This window comes from Saccopteryx bilineata, chromosome X (assembly GCF_036850765.1).
Source record: "Saccopteryx bilineata isolate mSacBil1 chromosome X, mSacBil1_pri_phased_curated, whole genome shotgun sequence".
NCBI lineage: Eukaryota > Metazoa > Chordata > Mammalia > Chiroptera > Emballonuridae > Saccopteryx > Saccopteryx bilineata.
In genome coordinates this window covers 72,355,949-72,368,136 of record NC_089502.1, presented here as the reverse complement: position 1 = coordinate 72,368,136, position 12,188 = coordinate 72,355,949, and the positions used below count along the sequence as shown (strand labels likewise).

At 37.0% G+C, this 12,188-nt stretch overlaps 1 protein-coding gene across 10 annotated transcripts in view; it reads right to left on the bottom strand.

Annotated features, from left to right (window-relative positions):
• The window catches only part of HEPH (hephaestin), an 83,539-nt gene extending 73,309 nt beyond the window's left edge, over positions 1–10,230 (bottom strand). The window contains exons 1-3 of one of the 10 annotated variants that reach the window (XM_066248780.1): positions 9,996–10,230; positions 4,044–4,071; positions 1,096–1,301 (exon numbers count right to left, since the gene is read on the bottom strand). In XM_066248780.1, coding sequence (XP_066104877.1) covers positions 1,096–1,271 — 176 coding nt within the window. In that variant the 5' untranslated portion in view covers positions 1,272–1,301; positions 4,044–4,071; positions 9,996–10,230. Of the gene's footprint in view, positions 1–1,095; positions 1,302–4,043; positions 4,072–7,974; positions 8,190–9,995 lie in introns of those variants that run through there. The other 9 variants (XM_066248782.1, XM_066248779.1, XM_066248783.1 and 6 more) reach the window with 9 other exon arrangements.
• Between the last annotated feature and the right edge of the window lie 1,958 nt (positions 10,231–12,188).

Sequence of the window (12,188 nt, the reverse complement as noted above, 5' to 3'; positions counted from 1 at the left end):
TGGTAACTAAAAAAATTAAAATAAGTAAAGAGTTTAAGGCAGTGCCTGAAAATTAGTAAAAATTTAATAAATGTTAAGTAGTACTTCAAAATATTGGGGATGGGAGATAATGCAGTTATCTGTTAAGCACAGTTTTAAAACAAAGACTTTGTGATTTCAAAATTCAATGGATAGAAAAGGTGGTTTGTCAAAAAAAAAAAAAAAAAAACAAAAAACAGCTGTTTTTCTTACTCGAATTCTTCCTAGGAGCACTGAGATGTTACAGTCAACTTTGAAAAACTCTGAGGCTTTGGAGAGACAAAATGATTCATGATCAGAAATGATTATTTAATACATTCATTCATTTTTAAAGTATATATTTGTGGAACACCTACAGGGATCTAAGAGCAAGAAAGGTTAATCTTGTGGGATCTGTAAGCAGAAGAATGATGAGAAGAGTACCAATTTTGCATCCATGTTACCCAGGTTCAATCATAGCTGTGGGACGTGAGCAAGTTACTTTATATCTCTGACCCTCAGGTTTCTTATCTAAAAGATGAGGGTATTCAAACTCACCTCCTAGTACTTTTGTAAGAAGTAGGTGAGACTTGTGTGTAAATTTCTAGTATGGTGTCTGTCACAGGCAGACTATTATTACATAGGTAATAGTTATTATTGTTCTTTCTTTGATTCTAAGACTTCCTTGTGTTTTCTCATTATACCTATCTGAAATTAGTATAGTTCTGTTGAACTATGGGATATTAATTACCACATCTTACAAAGACTGTATGTATTTCATATTTCTTTTTCTAAAGCTAATCAAGTGTTATTGAAACAGTATTATGGATATCATTTTAGCACCAAGAGATTATGAAATTACCATTAGGACCCTAAAAATGCTGAGGCACCTCAGTGTAAAGCAGAATCCACTTGGAATGCTGGTTCTTAAATTAACTAGCCTTAATCTCAGTAAACATGATGCTCAGTATATGGCACAGAGAAGTCAGGAACTGCCTGCTATCACACCCTGGGAAAGGCTCTTCAAAAGGCTACCTCCTGGCCTCTAGGTGCCTCCCTCCCAACTCCAGCTCTAATTCCACAAGAGATTAAACCTACGTGTCACTTTCCAGAGGCTGGTTCGTGATGACATTCCTTCCCTTGGGGGCATAGTTCCACTGCACGTCCCAGATGCCCAGGTAGTAGACTCGAGTGGCCCCATCAGTCAATTGGGGCCACAAAGGTTGCATGAACAGCAGAGCCCAAAGGAGACAGCCTGGCTCCATAGCCCACATTACTCTGGGAAACAGGCAAATGAATAGCTGCTGGTATGGAAGAAAGAGAACAAAAGGGCATTGCATGTGTCTGGAAAACTAGAGGCAAAGCCACTCAGAGTGTCTGAGAAAGCAAAAACAAATTACCATAGAATCTATACCTTACCTTATTACTTTCAGTTCAACAAGCAGTCATTGATCTCTACTCATTGGACTTTGGAGGAGAAAGTTAAAAAGTCACGTATACTGATAATTATGCATCACTTCTTTCAGAAGGGAAATCTAAATCTAATTTCTTTAGCTGTGTAGAAGGAAGAATTACTCTAGCTTAAGAGTCATAAAACAGGCACCAAAAACCTGATTGTGCCACTGACTCACTCAATACCTGAATCAAGTCACTAATTCTCTCTGTGCTGCTTTCATTCTACTTCTGCTTCTCCTTCTAACCCCTATGAATTGTATTTAAAAACAAATGAGAATTCACCAAAAGACATTTACTAGAATGTTAATAGACCCAAAATGAAAACAGCCAAAATGCCCATGAACACTAGAATAAGTAAATTATACGTTATTTATACAATAGGATTTTATATAACAATGATAATGAACAAACTACAATTACACATGAAAATATAGATGTCTCTCATGAACACAATGTTGCAGAAATAAATGATACACAAGAGAATATATACTCTATTATTTCATTTATGTAAAGTACAAAATTAGGTAAAGCTAATTTATACCACTAGAATCCAAGATAGTGTTTGCCCTTGAGGTAGGGATCAGTGACTGGGAAAGGAAGAGGAAGAATGCTTCTAGGTTATGTTCTGTTTCTTGATCTCAATCCTAGTTACATGGATGTGGTTAGTTTGTGAAAATATATTGAGAGCTATGAACTTAATATTTGTGTGTTTTTCTGCATGTGAATAGCAAAAAAAAGTAAAAAATAAAAAGGCAAAGTGAAACAAACAAATGAGACAATGTAAAGAAAATATTAATTTATGAAAAATGTTTTCTGCTGGTTCTCTACTGTGCACAGACTCATTTCATGGGTCTGATCTTGAATCAGAGTCAACAGGAAGCCTCTAGCCTTTCATTCCAGTTTATCATCCAGGAGGTAAGCTTTCTTGGGGCTGTGATACACTCAGTCACACAATACACAGCTACAATCAAACTTAGAAACACAGACAACATAACACAAACACATATATACATACACTTGCACACACACTGCAATCTTATGCAGAGTTGTACACACTTGCATCCACATATAGAACCGCACTATCATAAAAGCCTTTGTCACTTTCAGAATAACAAAAATACTAATACATCAATATTTGTCATGTGTGCATAGCATGCCAGATACTTTTCTAAATGTTCTACATAGATTAAATGATGTAATCTTCATGACCACACTAAGAAGAAGGCATCATTATAATCCCCATATTAGTGAAGGTAAAACTGCAGAACAGAAGTATAATTTGCCCAAAGTCACCTAGTTAACAATCGGTAGAGTTGCATAGTGAGTCCAGAAACTGTGGCTTAGTTCTTAATCACCATGCCTTACTAACTTCCACAAAACAAATTTGCATACTCACATGAATATACACAGAGAACATGTATATGTCCATAACTATAACCATAGCTTGAAAAATCCCATATATTCTGAAGCATGCAATCACATATAGTTGTGATCACTTCTAGAAACAGATACTTCTAGAAACATACTCATATAGGCAAAGAACCATCTAATCAATATCATTCATAATGATGGTCATAATGATGGTAGTGAACATTCATTGAGAGGTTACTACATACCAAACACCATATTCAATGGTTTATATAAATCATTGCCTTAAATTCTCATTCTAAAAACATTAAATAGGGACAATTAATAAAAAATATAAAATAAAGATATGCACAGATTTACATATAAATAAGAAATCCCCAGATATTTACTTTGGTTAAGCCTAGATATTGGCCTTGATTAACAAGTAAACCTATAGCCTTCCTTACAAAATGTCAAGCCCCTCTACACACAACAGTAGTACCAGTGTTGATCCCCAATCTCCATATGGCATTTGGTAGAAAGCCCTTGATATACAGAGAATCTGTTTTGGGGTTCCCTTTCCCAAAACCTGGATCTCCAACTAACCATTTGTGTAGACTTGGGTAATACTTAACTACTTTCAACCTGCTTTCTTATCAATAAAGTATATATAATAATGTGTCTTGAAGAAATAGATTAGAAAACTTACATGAAAGAGACATAATACAATTAATGCTTAGAACATAAGTGACAATAACTGCTGGTGTTTTTCTTCTTCCTTCTCCTTCCTGGCTACTGTCTCCTACATATCTTACATTCTAGATTTCTACTCTAGAGGCTAGCTTAAATCTTAATTGCCCCAGAAGGTACCCTTTAGCTTTTTCATACCACTCTCTTCTGAATGACTACCTACTCTCTATACCACCCAATTTCATTAATTCAGCTGCCTCATGAACTGTCTTTATTTTTCATATTGGAATATAAACTCCTTGACAATGGATGTCATGTCTTAGAAGTCTTTGTGCATCTATTGCCAGGCATGATGACAAGGGCTCCGTGGGTGTACCATGAACAGCTACTGTTAAAGTGACATGAAGTGAAGCACACACATATTTTCCCACCAGTTGGTTTTAGTTCAAGTTTGACATTGGTTCACAGAGTGACTTTATGGAAGTTACTTTATCTTAGTGAGTCTAATTTTTTTCCATAGATAAAATAATAGAGCTGGACTATATAGTTCTTACCTTTTAAGGATCATGGATGTTTGAGAACCTAATAAAATGTAAAAACACAGAAATACAAAAATATTTTATATAAAGAATTCTAAAAGAGTCTGACCAGGTGGTTGTGCAGTGGATAGAGCATGGGACTGGAATGTGGAGGACCCATATCCAAAACCCCGAGGTCGCCAGCTTGAGCAAGGAGTCACTCAGTCTGCTGGAGCCCCCTGGTCAAGGCACATATGAGAAAGCAATCAATGAACAACTAAAGTACCACAAAGAAGAACTGATGCTTCTCATCCCTCTCCTTTCTTATCTGTCTCTGTTGTTCTCTGTCGCTCTCTGTCTCTGTCATACACACAAAAAAATAATTCTAAAAGTTTTTCTAACCCCCATACTTTGTCAGTACTCCCATTTACCAATGAAACATGGATGCATTTATATGCACCTACATATAGTATTATATATTGTCAAACAAATAGCCCTGCTTTAAAACCTTCAATATGGAGAGAGTGTCTCTAGTTCAAGGGAAATCTGAGTGAAACTCGGACCTTCTCCAAGCTTCTTTCTCAGGAACCTGCCAACAAAGCCTTTGTACCTTAAACTCACTCACCTAGGAATAAAACTGTCCCAGGTAACAGTTTCACAACTGGAAAAGCACATGCTAAACTTGGAAATATTCCCAGAAAACACTGGTACAGATCTTCAGCATACAATGACTAAGCATTCAAAGGTAGTGACTAATGACAAAAAGAGGTAGACAATAAAACCTGGGGAAAAAAGTGTTTCCTATCACATTCCACTTCACAGTATGTTTTTCATATCTGCCATCTTATTTAATTCTCAGACTCTTGTTAGATAATGATTATCTTCCCCATTTTGTATCTAAGGAGCAGACTTTGGAATCAGACTACCTAAACAAATCCTGGCTACACTTTTCCTAGCTGTTTGATTTCATACACTGCTTCACTTCACTAGCCATAGTGCTTTTATCTTTGAAATGGAATTAATACTATTAGTTACACTTTAAGTAGTATGAAGATTAAATGAATTAATATCTGTAAATGCACAGTACACAAATATGTGAAGTGCACAAATAAGTGGTCAAAAAGTATTAACAGCTGTTATTATTACAGATGAGAAAATAGGTTTAGAAATGAAACTTGTCAGGATCCCAAAACTTTGACATTTTATGGATAGTCACAACAGGTACACACAGAGAAAAATTTATATACAGCAACACATACTGAGCATAGAGGCACATGTATATGACTGAAATTAGTCTCTTTGGAAGTAATATAATATAATAAAAGGAACCAGAACTTTTGAGTCAGATAAACTTAAGTTCAAGTACTGTTTTAAGTTGTGTTGGAAAGGGATAGCATCGGAGACTTAGTAGGCACCTGGTAACTATTAATAGGTACCTGATAAATATTAATTTTTTCTTCCTAATCACTGGCTTTCTTTCTTCCCAAAAATGCATTTGTTGTTGCTATTGTTGCTGTTTTATTTTTAATTTAATTTTACAGTAAATTATTAAAACAGAAGAAAGAGAAAATCCATAATATTCCTTTAGAATCATTTAGATATTTCTTAATAAAATTAAAATACTTCAAACCCTAGAAAAAATAGATTCTAGTTCTGGATTCATCATTTATTAGTTGTGTAATATTGAGCAAGTCAACCTAATTTCCTGAGCCTTAGTTTCTTCATCAAATAAATGAAGATAATCTCTGCTTTGGGTTCCTCATTAGTTTACTGTGAGGACGCAGGAGGGAGGGAGGGAGGGAAAGAGTTAGGGGGAGGGGGAGGGGCACAGAGAAAACTAGATAGAGGGTGACGGAGGACAATCTGACTCTGGGCGAGGGGTATGCAACATAATTTAATGACAAGATAACCTAGACATGTTTTCTTTGAATATATGTACCCTGATTATTAATGTCATCCCATTAACATTAATAAAAATTTATTTAAAAAAATAGTGTCTGACATTACAATTAAAAAAAAAAGAGATCAAATGAAATGAAGGATGTGGAAGCCCTACATAAACATTTTATTTGGGCAAGGCTACTTTTTCTCTACTGAGTCCACAGAAGGAAATCTTAGAGAAAGGTCACACTGAGGAAGAAAAGTAAAAAAGAAAGGTAAAAGGACAAATGAAATAAGTAAGGTGAGCCAGATCCTGGCAAAAAAGTAAAAACAGAGAGGGCATAAGGAAGAAGGTAAAATAGAAAAAATGGTTGGGGAGCAAAAGGGGAGAGAGAGAAGAAAAAGAGAGAGAACTAATATGAATGAATTTTTGCTGCACTTGGAATCAGACATAGTATAGTTAATACACACTGAGACTAGCCTGGGGAGAAGGTCAGCCAGCAACAATCAAGCCTCCCCTACCTTTACCTTACCTTCCTGACATCCCAACATCACCTAGATCTGGTCACCAAAATCCATGACAATTTGCATCACTCTTTTCCCTATAATTTTCAAGTTATTACTTTAAGGTAATAAGGTTCTTTTCTATCCATCTCCCTCTGGGTTGGGTTAGACTGAAATTGACAGGCTCATACTAAAGAAAGGATCACTCAACTGAACACAAGAATGTTGAATTATCTTTTGGGTCCTGTCTCCAATCTCAACATAATAAAACCCTTCATTCATTTTGGTCCTTTGTTTTCTTAATGCTTTTTAGTGCTTTCTTTACCCTGTGACTCAAAATACATTCCAAATGGGGATTTTCTCACCTTAGTTAAGTAGAAGCCTTACTTTATAAGGATAGAAACCAGAGTGTTAAAAGCTTCACAGAGTTCCAGATAATATGAATAAAATTTATATTATTCTTTAGTCAGTATCACTGTATGCTTGCATGTCGAGGTGATATAATTGAGACCTAGAGCAGAAGAAACTCACCCGAAATCTTGAAAAATAGTACTAGAACCTAAGACTTCTGACTCCCCATCCTGGCAATCAGTGTTCAGCCTATTATCATTGTAACACTCCTGGGACAATATTATTTCACTACATATTTTCCACTTGTATTAATGAGGTTGCTTTATTTCCACATACTCCAGTTGTGGTATCATAGAAAACATACTAATTTGAAATACAAAGACCTAAATTCAAATCTTATATCTTGCCTGTTATAGCTATGTGACCTCTCAACAAGTCACTTTCACATATTTGAGCCTCACTTTTTCATCCAAAACTGGGGATAATAATTATCTACATGATTGTTTTGAGGTTCAAATATTAATATTTGCGACCCAAGCAAATGGTTGAATGCAATAGATGTTCTGTAAAAAATTGGATGCATCATAGATTCATACATCCATAATGACCTTTAGAAAGTATCTTTTATCAACCTTTTGATGTGACAAATAGAGAACTGAGGCAGAGGAGTGACGGTGTTTACTCAAAGTCAAGCAGCCAGTTACTGGTAAAGCCAGATTTTGAACCCTTGTTTTCTAAGATATTTCTGCTATTTATATACTAAGTGTGAGAAATAATTGATATTTTAAGCTAATAGTTTAGTTTATCTATCATTTACTTGCTTACTCTCTTTAAGTTTGGATCTCAAAATATGAAAACAAGTGGTTGTTTTTAAGTGTTTGAACTTCTAATTCATGTAGTCCTCAGATCCATCACCTCAACAAACCTCTTAACCTATAAGATGAGAGATCAATACATTATTTCAACAAAAAAATATTAACTACTTTCTACAGCTCCAGAATTGTCCCTGAAGCAGTCAAGCCAGTGTGGTCCTGGCCATTTTGAAGAGAAGAACAAAAGAAGCTTACTGTTCATTTAAATTTTCGTGCACACATAGCCAAGCTTCCTCTAACTTTTCAGCAACTTAATTTCTCTCCCAGTGGCCCAGAACTCTACTAAACCTAGAGACATAAACTTTTTACATAGAAAAGAAAGTGAGGTGGAATTTGGAAAGAGATGAAAGGAAGCTTACCTTTGCTAGAGAAAACCCTTCCACATATTCATGTCAGCAACCTAGTATGCAGACCACAGCGTGAGTCTGTCAGCCTTGCTTAGTCAGTATCCTGGGTTACAGGGACTTTCTCATAAACTAAATCCAAGGCTCCAATCTGACAATTGTTACTGAGGTAGGGTGAGTGGAGAAAGAGGTAATGCTGGGTGCAATCCTTTCCAGAAATTAAACTACTGAAACTTCTTGTTTCCGTCCGGTTTGGTACAAAACCCGGATGGTTCTTTGACCATATCCGGGTGTTTTCCAAATCCTGGTTAGGATCTCAGGAGGAATTACAAGGGGGTGGGCTGCATTTTTGTTATCGCAGCTTGCTAGTTGGCTTTTGCTGAGTGGGGGAGGAGAATACACTGATAGTATGGCCAGTCAAAGCTCACAGAGGGACTCCCACAACCCATTAATGAAAGGTAGTCATTTGTAAAGTGTGATCAGATTTAGGAAGAACACACCACCACCACCAATTTTTTCCCCTTCTTTCTGTAAAACAGCATCATCTCTGCCTATTATCTTGAGGCCATAGTTGTTTGGTAATAAAAAAAAAACTAGTAATAAAACAAAACTTTCTACAAACCAAGCCCTGTGCTAACTACTTTACATGCAATCTCTCATTTAAGTCTCCTGATACCCTGTGAAATAGACTCTACTTCTCTATATTTTACAACTTAAAAAAGCCAGGCTCTAAGAGAGTACATAACTTGTTCAAGGTCAGACAATTACTAGATAAAAGAAGGAACTTTACTGGGTCTGTCTAGAATTTTAAGTACCACACTACCACACTGTGCTGCTTAGGGAAGAAACAGAAAGACATTTTGAGTTGAGGGAAGTGACTTCATAATTACTGAGCGTCTACTGTCTACTAGTCACTGCTAGATATTTTTAAAACGTATATTAGCTCTGCCTCTGTCATTTCTAGAAACTCCTAGTGTAAAATCTCAGGGCTGTATTGTCAACTGTTTCCATAGAGAAGATGAGATACAACTAGAAGATAACTTAGATTAATATAGGTCAGCTTTTTAAAAACAAAGAAGATCCAGAAGAATTGGAACAATTAAATTTAATGAAAAGTAAATTGGAAAAAATAATGCAAATAGACCCTAAAATTTCTGGGTGAAATTGAAATTTGGATTTTTTTTTAAACCAGAAGTCACACTTCTTTCTGATGGAAAGACAGGGTAGTGAAAAAAATCACTAGCCTAAGTCAAGTGACCTAAATTCAAGCACCTGCTTGCTCTGGTAGTTTTAAGGTATGTCACTTTAACCAGGCTCTTTTTCTCTGAGCCTCAGTCATTCTATTTATATAAAATTTTAAGCAGCCCTGGCCGGTTGGCTCAGTGGTAGAGCGTCGGCCTGGCATGCAGGAGTCTGGGGTTCAATTCCCGGCCAGGGCACACAGGAGAAGCGCCCATCTGCTTCTCCACCCCTCCCCCTCTCCTTCCTCTCTGTCTCTCTCTTCCCCTCTCGCAGCGAGGCTCCATTGGAGCAAAGGATGGCCCGGGCACTGGGGATGGCTCCTTGGCCTCTGCCCCAGGCACTGGAGTGGCTCTGGTCGCAACAGAGCGACCCCTGGAGGGGCAGAGCATCACCCCCTGGTGGGCAGAGCTTCGCCCCCTTGTGGGCGAGCCGGGTGGATCCCGGCCGGGCACATGCGGGAGTCTGTCTGACTGTCTCTTCCCGTTTCCAGCTTCAGAAAAAATACAAAAAAACAAAAAAACAAAAAAAAACTTTAAGCTATCTACAGAACCTCTAAGATTTATAAATTTACATATCTAGCATTCTATGATGAAGACACATTTTTGATATTAAGAGTGGAAGAGAGTTTGCAAAGACGTTAAGTAAATATAAGGAAAGAATGAGTAGAGAGTAAATGGTGGACAAAAATAGTGGAAAAAATATGCCTGCCGCTTTGGAAAAGACTGCATCTACCCACCAGACCCACGTATAGAAAGAAGACACATAATGGCGGTTCTACCACCTAGTATCCTTACTTTATGATGAGGAGATCTTGGCTCAGAGCAGATACTCTTCGCTAGGCAAGCTCAAAACATTTTTCTTCTCTGGATTTAAAGTATCTGGGGCAGGGTCCAGGGAGGAGGACTTTCAAAGACTGAGCTGGTGGGGGCAAAGTCTGGGTCATAAACCACTGGAAGTGGTTAAAGGTGCCTGGACACTTAGGAGCTGTCCCACAAACTACACCCTAGGCCATGCCAAGTAGAAGTAATGATAGGGAGAAGGGAGAAACCACCAGCCTCAGCTCTCTCAGAAATGTTCAGTGGTCATGCGAAGCTGGATCAGGACACAGCAGTTGCTGAAGTTATCTGCCTCTTCCCCTATTTGTCACTGATGTGAACCTTGAAGCCAGAAGGGGAAGGAGGGAACCAAACCCATTAAGCTTGGATCCAAGTCCAGGCTCCAAGGCATTTATGACAGGGAGGTAAAGGATAAGATCTCTGCTCTGACTCATGAAAGAAAACAAGAAGCAGGTCATAGAGACACACTTAAGTCAACACAATAAAAGCTGCAGGAAGCTAGCTAGGCCAGATTTCAGAGTTTACATTATTCATTCAGAAATTCACTGAGTGGGCACACAGCTCTTCCCTTTTTTACAAATTCTGGATATATTTCTGGTGCCTTTCATCAAGTGTCACCAAAAAAGAGTTTAACTTGACCTTTAGAGACCAAGATTAGTAAACTATTTTAGTAAAGAAGCAGGTAGTAAATATTTTATTTGCATAATATGCAACCCCTACCATAACTACCAAAACAGAGCAGGGTAGCATGTATGGCATATCTATGTACAAATAAGAGGGTGATGGGTATGCAACAGAATTGAATGACAAAATAACCTGGACATGTTTTCTTTGAATATATGTACCCTGACTTATTGATGTCACCCCATTAAAATAAAAATTTATTTATTAAAAAAAGAGTTCATTTACAAAAACAAGCAGCAGGCCAGATTTGACTGATGAGCTATAGTTTGAAAACTGTCACTATAGACTGTTTTGTAATATGGACATGTGCAATATGATAATGTTATGAAGAGAATGAAAACAATCAGATATTCTAGACTGAAATATCAACTCTGTCATTTTCTGATTCTGTGACCTTGAAAAATTTATTCAATCCTTTTAAACCTCAGTTTTGCCTCTGTAAAATAAGGATAACAATAGTACTTATTTCATAAGGCTCTTATGAGGAATGAAATAAAATTTTTCATATGAACTATTTAGCACAGTGACTAGCACACAATAAGTGACCCAAAAAGAGATTATTTTTTAAAATTTTAAATTAAAAAAACCTATATTTTTTTACTCATTCTCAGAAAATAAGTTTTATTAATTCACGGTGAAAAGTAAGAATGTAGAATTCTGGCTTTAATTTCTAATTATGTTACTAAAAAACACACAATAATCTTGGACAAGTCAGTTTGCCTTTACACGACTTTGTTCACTCTCTTATAAAATGGAGATATTCTAAACTTTATTTTTCAAGATTATTTTTGGCAGCAAAACCATTTTCCTAAACAAAATCTTATAGTATATACCCACTATGTATGGAAGATGAAACTGGAGTTCTTCTGGTAAGGCTAGAAGAGAGAAAGAAAATGGGCAAGGTTAAGATACAGGGATATGTTTCTTTGTACTTTTGCCCACTATGACAATGTGGTTAACCCTGCTGCACTAAGCAAGAAATCTCAATGGCACTGAAAGTACATTTATTTAAGAAGCACAAGAACAGAATGTGTTTAAGAGTAAGTAAAAATTGTCACTAGCCTAACCAGGTGGTGATGCTGAGGACCCAGGTTTGAAACCTCAAGGTCACCAACTTGAGCACAGACTCATATGGCATGAATGTTGGTTCAACAACTTGAGCATGGGGTCGCTGGCTTGAGTTTGGGATAATAAACATAAACCCATGGTCTCTGGCTTGAGCCCAAGGTCACTGATTTGAATTCCAAGGTCACTAGCTTGAGCCCAAGGTCACTGGCTTGAGCAGGGAGTCACTGGCTCAGCTGGAGCCCCTGGTCAAGGCACATATGAGAAAGCAATCAATGAACAACTAAGGTGCCGCAACTATGAGTTGATGCTTCTTATCTCTCTCCCTTCCTGTCTGTCTGTCTGTCTCTCTCTGTCTTGGTAAAAAATGTCACTAACCCATCTCTTATCATTTACTCAATA